At 39.7% G+C, this 15,789-nt stretch overlaps 1 protein-coding gene across 1 annotated transcript in view; it reads left to right on the top strand.

Annotated features, from left to right (window-relative positions):
• Positions 1 to 15,789, top strand: part of LOC149186540 (protein fluG-like) — a 323,927-nt gene that overhangs the window by 263,104 nt on the left and 45,034 nt on the right. The window contains exon 15 of the mRNA XM_089412631.1: positions 5,325 to 5,516. Within this exon, the coding sequence (XP_089268757.1) occupies positions 5,325 to 5,516 (192 nt within the window). The remainder of the gene's footprint in view (positions 1 to 5,324; positions 5,517 to 15,789) is intronic.

The following is a 15,789-nucleotide window of genomic DNA, read 5'->3' as shown; positions in this document are numbered from 1 at the left end:
AGAAACACTCTCGATGCTGAAGCTCCCTCTATCACTGACAAGTGCTCCCTCTCCGACCTCTGTGCTATTGCAACAACTATGTGCATCTCACATTGCTACTTCACGCTGTCCTGGGACTCCTGCACTGTAGTTCCCTCTGTCACTCCATCTGCATCCATCTCTACTGACATCTGCTAGTACTGCTACTCCTCTTCAAGGCTCCCGTAGCAAGGTATAATCCAAGAGGCTGGGTACCTCGAGGATCTTGCCCCTCATCTCATGTAGTCTGTCTGACTACAGCTTGATGTCTCACCACTTCCGCTCAAGTGGCGTGTGAGCGCTCATGGCGCAATCATCATCTGTCTCCACTTCCTTCTACGCCCTTGCTGGCGCAACCTTGGTCTCGGAAGCCTCTCCCTTGCTCTTCTTCATGACCCAGTTCCCCATAGTGGAAGCTTTTGACCTTGGAGAGGTCCTTCTTCTTCCGTTTCTCCTACTTTCCCTCAAATGCTAGGGTAGCATCCACCTCCTCCTCCTTCTTTGATTCTGACCCCCTTGCCGCTGCTTCCTGCCTCGGTCAACCTTCTGATCTCTTCTTGACGAAGAGCCGCCCACATTTCCTCCCAATCTGGAAAGGTCGCCCTACCTAGTATGCTTTGGACAAACACCTCCCAGTCTTCAGAGACTGCGTTTAGGGATATTCTCACCATCAATCCTTGATCTGGCGTGGCCCCTATGGAAGTCAGTTGATCTCGAATCTCCTTCAATCGACCGAGGAAGGGGTCGATCTGTTCTCCCTTCTGCATCTGGTATGACCGTAGCTGGTTTTCTAGTAGCATCTTCCTCTACACAGAAGTTGTTGATACAACTTTGTTAGGGCCTTCCAAATCTCATTTGCCTTATTCTTCTCGGCAATATGTGGTACTACATGGTCCTTGACCCCATCAAGGATGATGCTCTTGGCCCTCTTCATTGCATCCTCATACCTATCGTTATCAACTGGGTCAACTGGGATTGCTATTGTCCTCAAGTCGAATTGCTTGAGACGGTTCCTGTCTAGAACAGATAAGATTTTTGCCTTCCAGACTACGAAGTTTGAGGCTCCGTCGAGTCTGTCCTGGTCTCTTACCCCGTTCACTACCATTTTGTTGCTCCTCTACTTCCCTCCTGGAAGTTCTTGGTGTGACTCCCTTTGAGCCTCGATTTTCCTCCTGAAAACCCTTCTGCCAATGTCAAGATGCTCCCACTTCGATTGTTAGTGCAACTGCACTACTGATCCAGATTTCTTGGCTAGAAATCCTGGGTAGCAACTCCCTCCTCCTAAGTCTGGCCCTGTTAGGTATTGTTCTGACTATAGTACCCCACCAATTTCACTATGTAACTTACCCACAGCCTCCTAAGCTCCAACAAACTGAAGGTTAAAGCTTCTAGGCTCTGCGTAATCTCGACACCAGCAAAATCTGCACCTCATGGCCACGGGCATCAATCCTTCCTGACTAAGAAAGATGACCGGGCACTGCGTAGGTCGAGTCTTGCTCCCTTCTGCCACTGCGCTGATCCTCTTCCTGACTCAAACTTGATGACGCGGGCACTACGTCACCCCTTCCTTGCTGTTTCTCTGCTAGGAACAACTTCTGTCACTCGGGACAACTGTTTTCTGCTGTTGCTGCTCTGCTCGACTGATGCCCTCAATTCTCCTGTGATCTGCAACCACGCTCTGATACCATGTTGGAATTTCTAAGTCTAACTGTTAGAAATCCTTCATGTACTTTTCTGATTTATTTCTGCCTACTTGTTCTGATTAATTGACAAGTTATTTACCGTGTAAATATTGAAAATAAGTACAAGTACATGCTCAACACGTTACAGATCATTAACTGAAGGAAGCAAAACAAGCACACAAGTGACATCGTTGTTTTTGGACCAATGTCCCCGCAAAAACCCAATGCGGGAAAACCAGTGCAACTATCTGAGGGTTTTTATTATTAAGCAGTTTCAGAATACAATCTAGGTGCCAAAACTGGCTCACCCAATAGAGAATAATCTCAGTAGTAGTACCTCTCAGTCAAAGACAGATGTTCCGGCTGAAACCCCGAATAAACTCTCTGATAGCTCCCAACTCCAATCTGCTCCACAAAAACCCCAACTTCAGCCTCTAGGGACTGTGTCAACCCTTTCTGGCCCAGCGTCTGCCCAGCATCACCCTAGCTCGTCTCGCGTTAGCCTCTGGAGGCATTGCGTCAGCCCTTAGAGCCTCTGTGTCACCCACGCTAGCTCTCTGAGGCACTGTGCAGCTCCTGGCTGCCTTTGCGTGAGCCCTGATTGGCTCTGCGTGAACCTCTGGCTGGCTTTGCGTCCCTCTCTCCCGGCTTCTGCGCTGATCCTCCTGGTACTATCTTTGCCTCTTTGGTTTTGTATTCATTGCCCTTCAGCTGCAACTTTGATCACTCTTTCGACTTCCTCAACAAACCCTGCCCCAGAAAATCGAAATCTTGATCAACTCGGTGTGTTCTCCAAGTGACCCTCAAGAATCCTCTTATAATTTTCTCGTTGACAATTCAACGGCTGAGATTAAGTCCCTAATCAACGACTAAGATTAACTTTGGCTTGGTCCATGACTTTTGGACCCTTCTAACACAGTTTTATATTAATTCACATTAATATTTTATTTTCTCTAAGTTTAGACTTAGGGACTCTATTAAAAATATTAATTATTTTGATATCTCCCAAACTATTTATAATCTGCCCAAACAATTTCTGGGTATTGGAGATCTCATGTGCTTTAGCCTTTCCACCAATTTTCATGGCTAGAGCACATATGATGCTACCCCAAATCAACACAAACAATGGCCTAGATTAACTCCTAATCATAGGCTCAGATCGTTTTGGCTTGATCTCCGTCTTCTTCTTGAAGTTACACCCACAATTAGATTAATACCCATTAATATTTTAATTTTCCTATGTTTAGACTTAGGAACTCCATTAAAATATTAATTATTTTAATAAAATTGTCTTTGGGTGGAATTTCCCAAAACGCTTTCTGGGTTCTTTGGAATACATGTGCCTAAGCCTCCCTGCAAAATTTGAGGCCGAGAACACATCCGATGCTACCCCAAATCAATACAGTTGTAGGTTGCAGGATCAGTTCCAACCTAAGTGAAAAAGAGTTTCCAGAGTCACTATTGCAGTAGTTGCAACAGTAGTGCAGTATTGGCAGTAGAGCAGTAGCAGTAGCAGTGTGAGGTAGATCAGAGTATGTGGAGTGTTGATAGACAAAGTTTTCTAGAGAGGGCTCTTCACAGTGATTTCCAGTGATAGGAGTCATATCAGTGAGAAAGTTGTAACAGATGTCAAACATTAGCAGCGTGGTCAGTCCAGCGACAGATTTTGGGAAGAGAACATCTTCCTCACTAAGAGTGACTGTTATATTTTGGATAGTATGGTAGCATTAGACATGTGTTCTAGTCTCGATTTCTGTTTAAGAGTCTAAGGAACACAATATCTCCAAAACCAAGAAAAGGTTTCAAGAGAAAACATCTAGAGACTACTTAATTAAAGTAATTCATCAATAATTAACAATGCTTAGGTCTAACTTAGGAAAATTGATTAATTTATGGGAATTAATTGAGGAGATCAACTTATGCTCTAGAGACTTCCATAAAATGACTTGGATCAAGTCTAAGATGATCTTTGCCATTAATCACGATTAGATCTTGGTCGTTGATGCTCCAGTGAGAGATTATAAAAGCAAGTCGATGGGATGGAGAAAGACACAAGAGGAAAGCGTGTTAGCCAAGGCAGATTGAGCTACCCAGTGCACAGTGATTCAGTGAGGGAAGAGTTCGAGCCAGAGGGAGAGCATCAGAGAGAGGGAGTAGCAAAAACTTTAGGAAAAGGATTTTGGGTTTTCTAGTGTTTCTCTAGTGCCAGATTGATAGAAGAAGGGAGGTCGAATTATCTGCAAAGAGGTTTGCAGGAGCCAGTGTGAGCAGGTAGAAACTCTAATGCGAGTCGCTGGAAAGTGGTCGTTTCAGTTGTCAGAGGCCAGAAGATGATCTGGAAGGTAGAGAAAATATTTTCCATGGGTAGAGGGAGGCAAGATGGCTCACTTGGAGCCAGTTTGCAGGCAGTGTGAGTTATTCCAGGCCAGCAGTGCACATTTTTGGCAGAGTGCGAGTATGCCAGAGGGTGAGTTGATTTGCAGAGGGAGAAAATTATCTCCCAGATATTTTTCCAATGTATTTGTTAGAGGATTGCCAGTTGGGCATCCAGATTATTGTATTCTCAGAATTCGCTGCATAATAACAAAATAAACCCTCATCTGCTGCACCGGTTTTCCCTTCGGGTTTTTTCCTGGGACTTTTCAGTCCAAAAATGTTGGTGCCATTTTTATTGTGTGTGCATCTATTTCCAGTTCTTTGTTTACTACCGGAACGTATTTATTTTGTGAAGAATTGCAGTGTGATTTATTCGTTAATTTCCCTAAACAATTAGATTGCGAATTAGTTAGGAGAATAAATTCTAGTTGCTGTAATTTCAATGAAATTTCGCACCTTGTGCCTAAATTGTGTTTTTCCCTTGGAGGCCTCCTCGTCACCTTACACCTTTAAATTTAGAATACCTATTAGGTGACCTATGTACATACTAGGACTCCTCCCATTAGTGAAAATCCATAAAGAGTAGGTGGTTTTGGTTGTGGTGACAGTGGGAAATCACCCCATCATTGTTACTTATTCTAGTGATAGCCTTGTATGGTACCCCTCTCCAAGGCCTGCTAGATTTTGCGGCAGCAAAGCCCAAAACATCAAGTACCTTGCAGAGGCAGCAATTCTCGAGACCTCCTGCATGTAATTCATAGCACTAAATCGCCTAAGCTAGCCTACCAGGATAATGTAGGTAGTGTTTTAGGAACATCTTAGTGTAAGTTTGTGGCCTTGGCTCACAAGCTAATCTTGAGATAATATCCAAAATGAAGGGCAATACACATTTCTGAGACCTAATGGGGCTGTTGTAGCATTAAATAGGTTATATTTCATCCTTCCTACTATTAGTAATATTTTATATCAACAGTCTGAAACTGAAGTTCGTTCTTTACAATTTCTTCTATTTCAGTGACAGACCCTATGTTTACATTCAGTCTCTTATCTATGTGTATTTGGGATATTAGACGAAGGATGTTTATAAATCTTTAAATCATTGAATATTGTTGGCAATCGTCATGCACTTTGTGTTAGGAAAAATGTCTCTTTACAAACTTTACTCTGTGCTTAGAAAAAATAATCAATGATTCTAGGTCAATAGCTTGTTTTCTCATGTCATAAAACTTCATGTATGACTTGTGCCAGGTATGCTTCAAATGACCTTGGTTCAGGATGCCATGTACATTTAAGTTTATGGCAAAACGGCAAGAACAAGTTTATGGCTGAAGATGGGTCAATTACTAAGAATGGTATGTCCACAATTGGGGAAGAGTTTATGGCTGGTGTCTTCCATCATCTTCCGTCCATAATGGCCTTTACAGCTCCATTGCCAAACAGGTAAGACAACAGAGACCATTGGCCTTGTCATGGATTTCCATTGCTTCTATAATCAGTCTCTTGATAAAGGTTATTGCTTTCAAATATCCTTTGGCAGAGGTTCCTTCAGGAAGTGAAAATGAACTGTTTATTTAATTCTTCGAGGAAAACATATAGGCCTAAAAGTTCCCTATTTTTGGTTATGTTTCTTTCACTACTGTTCCCATCAACTTTTAGTTTCAGTTCAGTCATGATAGGCTCCCCTTAGCTACTCTATTTTTTTATGACCTATGATTTCAGAGGCATTCTCCATTTGGTCTTATCCACAGAACATGTGTGCTCTATCATCCCATGCATTATTCCATGTGCTTTCAGGGTCTCATCTTTCTTCCTTGTTCTCATTGCTTTGCTGTTTTTCTTCTCTTACACCTATTTACTAGGTTGACATGTTCCACGATTGTCATCCACTTGAAGTTTTGACAATTTTCAAGTTTTGAATAGGCCTTTAGAACTTGTAAATGCTTATGATTCAAGTGAATAATGTTTATTCTCACAGCAAACAATCGCTACAGTATTTAGTAAAACATTCCCACCTCAACAGGGTATGTAATATTATTTTTAACCAAGAAAATGAGACCTTTTGTGGTTTTGTTAACCCTTGGTATATATAATACATCTATTAACTCTCAAGGATATCCAGTTTTATGGAATCCATACTTCAATGGAAAGCATTTTTTTTCTGCCTTGCTTCCCATTTAAACTGATCTTGTTGTGTAAAACGAATATTTGTTAGTGTGTATTCTGAAGTAATGGGAATGACACTTGTTCTTTTAGCTTAATCAGAAGGAATTCAGATGATAGTAGAAGTGGGGTTATTACTAAGCACGCTTACATGATATTGTTGAAGAGACATGAAAACGACCATTTGATTGCGGACTTTTATCTTCTCTTTGATTACAATTTGGAGTTCCCCAAGCATTCTTCTAACTGAGCTAACATCCTTTCCTGGGAGGGTAGGGTTCTTCCACGTCTGAAATTTGAATTACATCTTCGAGACCTTCTATTACAGGCTATTACCATGTCATCTAGTTTTTGTCCCTCCACCTTGTACTAGGTTCTAGTGTATACCATCAACCATCTTTACTTAGTTACTTTACCCCAAGAACATGAATTGCTCTTCTTGAGGCTATTCTGAAGAAACTTGAACTTCTGTAATACCAATTGATCTACAACTTTATGTGCTTGTGGCTTGCCACCTCTTTAATTCACATCTTAGTCAAAAAAGGCCTAATCCGCAGATGCAATCTTGAGGTAACCTTCAGACAAGTACCGCTATCACTTTAGCATAGTCATCGTCTTCACTTTTGGCCAACTCTCTAAAGGCCAAGGGGACTATCCCTAAATATGTTATGAAGATCATTATCATATTTACTTATTCAAGAGAGCTCAAAACTTAGCAAGTAAATCTTAATGATGATAATTATATGATGCAAAAGCTTACTTTATGAAATACAAATTAGCTAAATCCAGTATGAGATATAACCTTGATAGTAAAAGGATTCAACACCTCCAGAAATTTTAGATGTAATGTTTCATAGTAGTCAATTCCAGTGTTTATAAAACCATACATACATCAATTAGATCCAACTTCAGTAAACTGATCTATAATTTTATGGATCTATGAGTCAAATTTCATTTTATGATAAGGGTAATTTCCAGGATTTGAACAAGTGGTTAAAAGTTAAAAGTTAAAACCACTTGTTTAACATATCCAATTGATGTGAAATTAAGCTCATTAAGTTGACTTGCAAATCTGATTTCTTATATGCAAATGTAAATCCTAGATTGGCCTAATTAACCGATAACTCCAGCGAAAGATATAAAATGAAGGTAACAACTAGGATTAATTACAATTAGTCTTTTATGAATGAAGAATAAATTCCAGAATTGTGATCCAAATGAAACAAGTCTAAGAAATGATTTCTAGCTATGCAAAATGACTAGACTTGAATTTGAAATTCAGTAAAAGATATTCAGGAATTTATGTTAGATTTTCATAAAAAAAGAAAATAGTATTTTTTTTAAATTTTTGTATGATGATTGAAGGGAGAAACCAGTGCCAAATAAAATCTTAGGGCTAATGGGTCAATAACTATCTAAGAGGGCTTACTTTTCCTATGTAATTAGAGAAGGAAATGAGGCATGGAAGCTCAGTGGGTCCATCTTAATATTGTTGGAAAAATATGCAGAAATTTCACAAGGTTGGGCTCCAAAGGATAGTCCTTCAACTTGGAACTTAAACATACCCTAGAATTGGAATTAACAGGCTTGCAACTGTTCCTCATATATATCGTGCAAATTATTAGCCCCAAAACTAACCGTGGAAAATGACAAAAGATGTGTTACCACACTACAATCCTTCCAAGTGGCAACTATACTTTTGAAATGAATCAAGTCACCAGCCTTTGCTATGTAAAACAATTCACACCACTTCAAGCTCGAAGAACCAAAATATTCAGCTACACATGAAAGACAAGCCTTGAATGAAACCCCAAGATATCCTTAATTCTTGATATTCAAAACATGCTCTCTCAATTATTCTAACAACAACAAAATTATAGAGTTTTAGGTTCAACAAGTCCAATCCATTGGACCCCAAGCCTCTGAATGATCCTCTTATATGATGGAGTCTTGGCAAGTGCAGCTTGTAATCTGTCGGGGGAATGATATTCTCTAATTCTCATGCTGTGAGTCAGTGCTTACCATTTCCTTTGGCAAACCTGTGAGCTTTATTCTCCCAACAACCTGAAAGTATCTTCAAAGTTGAGGATGGCCTCCACTTGCCTTTGTTTGTAAATATCCACTACTTTAGGATCCTCTGCTAGGAGTGCATGAGTGGAGGGAGGATGGATGGATTTGGGTGTTTTGTTCTAATCTGAATTGGCTCCTTTAGCTCTCCATCCATGGTCCTCTTTACTTCTTCATCTTTGACCTCCTCAGTCCTTAGCCAAGATGCTAAGGCCAATAACTGTGCATCTCCCAAATATGGATTGGGTCCTATATGGTAAGATTTGGAAGCACAAGGTTGTGAAGGTAAAATTCAGCAACCTTGGCCTTATCTTCTATACTGCATTGTAAGCAGGAAGTCAATGAAGTCCCTGACTTCTTGCAGAGGGAGAACCCTTTTTTGTGCAAGCATGTTTGTCTGAAACTAGCACCATTGCTCTTTCATGACTAAGTAGTAGGCCTTTGAGGGTTGCTTGCAATTAACTGCCTCTAAAGAGAGGTGTGCCATGGTGCCCAAAGTTGTTTCCAAGGTTGCAACTTCAGTGTCCCTTTCTTGTAGCAATCTTTGTGTTCGATGCAATTGGTTTTTCAGCTGCTTGTTCTCTTTCTCTAGGTGCTCCCTTCTATTTGTTTCATCAAACCTCAGGGGTGCCATTTCTTCCCTCATTCTCTTCATCTCATCTTCCATCTTGGTGATATCATTGACACCTTTAGATTGGGCAATCCTCTTCCGTTGGTGAGTCTCAACTTTCTCCTGCTTTACTGCGAGGAATAGCTGTGGTGCTAGGGGCACAGGAAGTGTTTTTCCTGCCTCAATCCAAGGATAAAAGGAGGTGGATCTCCTTGGAGTTGGTTGCTTTGCTATCCTTTCAATCTTTTGTAATTATGCTGGCTGTTCTTGTATCAGGGAAACTTGTTCCTGTAGCTAAGCATCTTGCCTCTCTGATTGTATTTGCTGCCTCATTTCCTCAAAATATGTTTGTATTTATATATTTTGTACCACTGGTGCCTTTAAATTCTGATCCTTTACATGCTGAAGCTCTTCTTTTTTTGGGCTAGGGGTTTTTTCAATAATGATAGGAGTGGGAGGAGGAGCTCTTCAGTTGCCACTATACTGTATGCTGGTGTTTTTTCTCCTCCTCATGTAAGCAGTATATTGAGCAGGTCTACTTGTCTATGGCTTTGTGGGAGTGCTTGTTGATTTTTGTGTAGCATCGGTAGGTTTTCCCGCATGGCTAAGAAGTCTTAAAGTCGGCCTAAATAAAATATGTAAATTTTATTTTTTATTAAATCAAGTCGGTCCAGGAAAGTCAAGTTGGCTAGCTAGTGAAGGGATGTGCCCCTTGGGATTTCACACCCCATTTGACATGTATAAATAAGGTATTGTGGTGCACATTTCACCACCAACGAAGAGGATGTCTGAGCAAGATGAAATCTGTTTTGGAGATTGTCCTTCCTATTTTTTTAGTCTCTCTCTTGGCCACATGTGAGAAGACAACTGAGCTTGACCACAGAAGTTTGACCAGATTTTGACTGGAGGGAATTGACTGAATTTGACGCTAGGCTGACTGCAGGTTTGACCACAAGAGGGCTGCTTGTGCAGACTGTTGACCGCAGACCACAAGGCTGAAGTTTGATCACAGGCCTGTTTGACCAGGGCGAGTTGACCAGTGATGAATTTCTGATTTTTTGGTTGGTTTGATCAACATTGACCTGCATATGTTTTGACCAAGTTCGAATGGTATTTTTGACTTGGATATTGGCACAAATTTTTAGACAATTGCTGATTTGTAAACTGTGAAAATTTCTAACCTGAAATTCCACTGCAGAAACTGATTTATTTCACCTACTTATTCTCCACAAGAAGTTATTTACGAAATCCTTTAAGCAAATATTAAAATAAATTCTACTGCAATTATTGCATAATGAGACAGAGAAAATACATACACAAGAACCAGTCACATCAACACAGTTGTTTTTGGACAATTGTCCCCGGAAACACCCAATGTGGGAAAAACAGTGTAGCAAATGAGGGTTTTATTAATCTTCAACAACAATGGCTTTTACAAGGAATGATTTTACGGATAAACTGAGGTAAAACACTTCGAGACTTTCCCCTGGAAACTTTCTGACACGTTGGAGACCCTTCTCCCACTTCTGCATCACTCTGTGTGGCTCTACATCCCTCTTCGTTACCCTGCGTGAGGGCTGCGTCTCCCTCTGCACTGTCTCTCAATGTCCCTGTGTCACCTCCTCCTCATTCACTGACTGCTCCTGATGCCCTCCTCTTCCTCCACCCTGCAACTCTCCCTCTGAAATCGATCTCCTTCTCTTTGAGAATCGATTTCCTTGAAATACTGAGTATTTGCCGGTCTTTCTCCAAATGATCCTCAAGTCATCTCTTATACTTTTCCTGTTGATGAATCAACGGCCAAGATTAAGTCTCTAATCAACGGCTAAGATTAAAACAAACTTGGTCCTTGTCTCTTAGAAGCTTCTCACCCTTATCTTTATTAATACCCATTAATATTTTAATTTTCGTGAGTTTAGACTTAGGAACCCATTAAAAATATTAATTATTTTAATAACTCCTCATTTGGGTGGAATTTCTCCAAACGATTTCTGGGTCTTGGAGATCTCATGTGCCTTAGTCTCTCCACCAAATTTCAAGGCTAGAGCACATCTAATGCTATCCAAAATCAACACTCCCTCTTAGCAAAGAATGTGCTCTAACAATGCTTCACCACAGAAGCATCACACTGATCCTCCACATCAATCCTCTGTGCTGATGCTAGGCTTGTTGCCTCACATCTATTGCACTGTTGCTTCCTGTACAGCTACCCATGACACTGCTACTGCCCCTGCTACACTTGTACTTTAGCTACCTCTCAACATGCTGCATCATGTTGCCCATAGCACTGCCATTGCTAACTGTTGCACTGCAACTTCTGATACCTATCCATTTCTGCTACTAAAATGGATTCTTCACCATTCCCATCTTCTCCCTAAAATAAACAAACTTTGTTCTTCCTAGAGCCTTGGTGAGGATGTCTACCACCTGTTCTCCTATAGGAGTGTACCTCAACTGTACTGCCCCTCGTTGGACACAGTCTCTGATAAAGTGACTCTCGATATCAATGTTCTTCGACCGATCATGAAACAATGGATTTTCAGAGAGTTTGATGCAGTCTGATTATCACACAAAATCACGGTCACTTCCATCCTTCTCCTGAATAGATTCATAAGAAAATTCCAAAGCCATATGGCTTCGCACGAAGTTGTGCTAGCTGCCATATATTTTGCTTCAGCTGAGCTCAAAGCCACGGATTTCTGTTTTGTACTACACCAGGTGGTTATTCCTAATCTAATGTTAAAACAGTACCCAGTTTTACTTTTCCGATCCACTGGACTTCCAGTCCAATCTTCGTCAGTGAACCCACTCAGCCTGATGTCATTTCCTTGGGTGTATAATAGTCCATGCTTGATTGTTCCTTGTATATATCTGAGAACATGTTTGGCTGCTTCCCAGTGCACCCTCTTGGGTTCCACCATGAATTGATTGAGGGTGTTGACAACATAACAAATCTCTGGCTTGGTATTAACCAGATACATCAGGGACCCTATTGTTGGAATTTCTAAGTCTAACCCGTTAGGAATTCTTCCTATACTATTTGGTTTATTTCACCTTGTTGACCACTACGTGTCAACTACCCACAGCAGTACACCCCCTTTTTACGCAAAATGGATAGCACCTGATCAATGTGTCCATGCCATTCGACTATCATCATCAGCCCGATCATGTTATGTTGTAAACCCAGTCTGCATGTGTAAACTGTAAATAATCTTTGCAGATCTGTATCATGTATGTAATTGCCTATGTAAACCTAATTTTCTAGTGATGATCTACATTCCGGAAGGTTTTTTGTCTCACTGATCCATGATCGGCAGAGTTTTCCTTCAAGCCTAACCCCAAAGCCAGAATGGACTTTGTCATTAGAATCTTAGGGGAGTCCTAGTGTGCTAGGTCGAGTCTATGTAAAAGTGATTTGGGAATAGTCCTAACTATTTGGTTAGGTTATTACAAATCACTTTATCTGCTAGATTATATTTGTGTCGTAGAACTGGGTGGTCTATGAGGGTCTATGTCAAATGGGTTTTCCCCCCCTTGAGATTTAAAGATGTAAAAATCATGATGTAAAGTGTCTTGAGGATTAGAAAATGTTTTATCCCCTCATAAGTCCTATGTCCTAGGTGATTTTTCCAAAGGCTAAGTTCGAGGGTCCCTTTAAATAAAAAAATAAATAAAAATATAAAAATAAGAAAAAAATAATAATAAAAAAAGGAAAAAATGAAATAAAATAATAAAATAATAATAAGTCAAAGTTTTGAGAAAATAAATGCAAAATTTTAAATTTTTATATTAAAATGTGAAATTTCCTCAACATTTAAAATTTTCGACGGATGAGATTAAAGGAGATTTTGATCCTCATCGACGGTCGAGATCACTTTGACATGGATCACTCGAACTAGCCATTGGGAAATTTTTCTTTAAATAGGGTGTCAGGGGTCATTTGAGATCATTCGATCTGGGAGTCTTGTGCTAAAGAAAGCTCTCTTGTAGTTATTTTTCATGTGCAATAAAGAAAAACTTTGGGGTTGAAATCTTGTTGGTGTTACTCTCTTGGAAATGCTGTAAGATGTTTTATTTCTGTGCATAAATTTAATTTCAGGCATCGATGATAGCTTGATGAAGAGTGATTTTAAACACAGGTATCTTGTTTAGTCACTAGGGTTTGAATGGTAGTTAAATTTATGAATATGACGGTAGGTATCTCCATTAGATCTGGATTTTAGTATCGTTTTGTCCCTCTTTGTTAATGGTTGAAGTAAGTTGTGCAGGAAAATCTTGATTTCGAGATCATCGGGCGTTTGGGGAAGTTCTCGGCTGAACCAACCAACTCCCAAAAAAGCATTTTCTGAAGAGCCCAGCCAGTTTTGATCTCGGGCTTATCATTTGAATTTTTCTTGTGAATGTATGAAGGGTTTTCTGAAGCATCTCATGTTAAATTTAAAATTCTAAAAATATTTCTGTGGCATACTAATAAATTTGGCTATTTAGAGCCTTTAAACTCTAAATACTGTAATTATTTAGCTGGTTTTAGGGTTTTTAGTTTTGTTTCTTGCACATTTTATTTCTGGGCGTTCGGTTTTTGTTATTGCAGGTTGCAGATCTAAAGAAAACATTTTGTCCGAAGCCAAATCTAGGCCCTGGAGGGTAAGATCTGGCCTCAGGTTCAGTTTTGGCAGGAATATTTACTTCATATCTGGAAAATTTTTCGGGTTTTCATCAGGCAATCCAAAGAAGAAAGATTTTAGGTTTTAATTAAGTTTTCTGAAAAACCATTTGTTCAAGGGTTTCTGGGTCACCAGTTCAGTTTCTCTACTACCCAAGATCTGCGTCCTTCAAGCTGCAGCTCTACCACCAAAATCAAGCAGCGTCCATTATTTCACCATTTAGAACCTGCGTTCATCTCCTAAGCATTCTCCACGCAACACTTTACCTGCGTCTACCCTCCTTCCTGCGTTCCTCACATTCAACGCTGCCAATGCCTTCCATACATACCTGCGTCCTTCCCACACTGCTCCAAAACCTACTTCATTTTCACGTTTCCCCCAACGCTGCGTGCTACCTACACTTCTCCTTGCGTCGCTCCTCATCACTAACTCTCATCGTCCAAACTGTAGTTGAATCCTCACGCAGCCCCTTAATACGCCCCTCTAGTGCTGTGTTTCATCCACCATCGAACTCATTAGATGCCATTCAACCCTTCAAACCTGCCACTCTCTTCCCCATCAATCCACTCTCCTCTGTCAGCCGCCCTCAGATCCCTGCTCTTTGCTGTGGTTCCCTATACCTCCGTCAAGTAGCTTTGCAACTAGTGGATCTCCTTTAGCCACGCTTCCACGCAACCTGCAAACAAAAGTTGAACCCTCAGCTTCTCTCACCGACCTGCGGCCATCCACTCCCTGCATCCCTTCCTCATTACCTATCTAACCCCTTCCCTTTCCACAACCATATTTCTCCAATATCTTCGACCTGCAAAACAATTTACGCTACTCTTTCTCCGTCGTCAAGTCCAAACCTCTGTCGACCTACATACGCATAGCTTGTTCATTTTAACGTTTCGATTCATTTCATTTTATTTGGATTTTATGCCTTAGTTGGCTAGGGTTAATCGTATGCACATTTTTGTTTAGTATCTTTTGTTTTTTGATTTGAATTTTATTTATTTAGGATTTAGATTTTATAGAATTTCATTTTTGTTATATATATATGGTCAAGTGTTAGATTTATTTTTGATTTCTTTTAGCTTAGGTTTTAGTCTTAGGATTGGCTTAGTCTAAGTTTCATTTTAATTTTCATTTTACTTTGGTAAGTTAGTTTCAATTTTAAATTTGGTTTTGTTAAAGAATCTTTGCATAAAATTTTGAAAAATTTTAAATTTATGAATAATAAAAAATTAAAAAAAATCATAAAAAATAAAAAAAGGCATAAAAGTTAATCTTAGGGTTTTGATTTATTTTGGTTTATTTCTATAAAAAAAATAAATTAAAAAAAAAAAATTTGAAATATTTGGTCACATTTAGTCTTGGCATATTCACTCAAGGATTTGTCACATTTACAATTTTGGTGTATCTTTTTCGCTAAGGTTAAAAATTTTGATGTGGGATTAATATTTGTCATTTTTATATAGTTAAATGCACTTAAATTTTATCTAAAGATTAGCTATCTAAAAGTGATGAATCATTTCATGAACTGGTTAGCATTTGAATTTCATGGTTAAATAATGAATTTTGATCCTTTGAAATTTAATTGCTAGAGCTCTGTGCATATTTGGAATATCTTACATCTGGTGAAATTAATTATTGCTTGATTGTTTTAATACTCATTATATGCTAGACATTTCAGTAAATATTTTCAAGCAATTGTCAAAGGATTTGTTCATATTTCTATTTTTCATGCAGTAGCAAACCAATTACTTGATCTAGCGAAGGCACTGGTCTTAAGTATTTAAAATTTAATCAAATTATCTCTAAGATTTAATCAAGTGCTCAATTGCTTCATTGTGTCTCCCAACCCAGCTGGTTCCCAGTTGGTCTTCCTTTATCCCATAGGGTCTACCCATAGGGAGACAACTTAAACGGAGAGATTGGGGATCAGGGTGACAACCCCCGATCTGAGCGTTGTCGTGCTGCCTAGACAATCTGTGCGACAACATTTTTTGGCGCCGTTGCCGGGGATAGAGTTTTTTTCTGTCCTTGGTTTATTCGACATTCATCATTCATCTTTCATCTTTCTCATCTCTCATTCGAGCCGGCAAAGTCAACATTTTTTGGCACATCTCATCTTTTCCGCCATTCATTAGCCTGTCAAACGGCCAACATTTCCTGGCATCATTTGATCTTTTCATCGCCCTATCTTTCATCATCTCATTAATCGTTTCAT

The sequence above is a fragment of the Pinus tabuliformis genome, chromosome 3_1, assembly GCF_031772625.1.
Source record: "Pinus tabuliformis cultivar Carrire ecotype Pingquan chromosome 3_1, CPIR1, whole genome shotgun sequence".
In the NCBI taxonomy this organism is placed as follows: domain Eukaryota; kingdom Viridiplantae; phylum Streptophyta; class Pinopsida; order Pinales; family Pinaceae; genus Pinus; species Pinus tabuliformis.
This window is presented reverse-complemented; position numbering and strand designations above follow the sequence as displayed.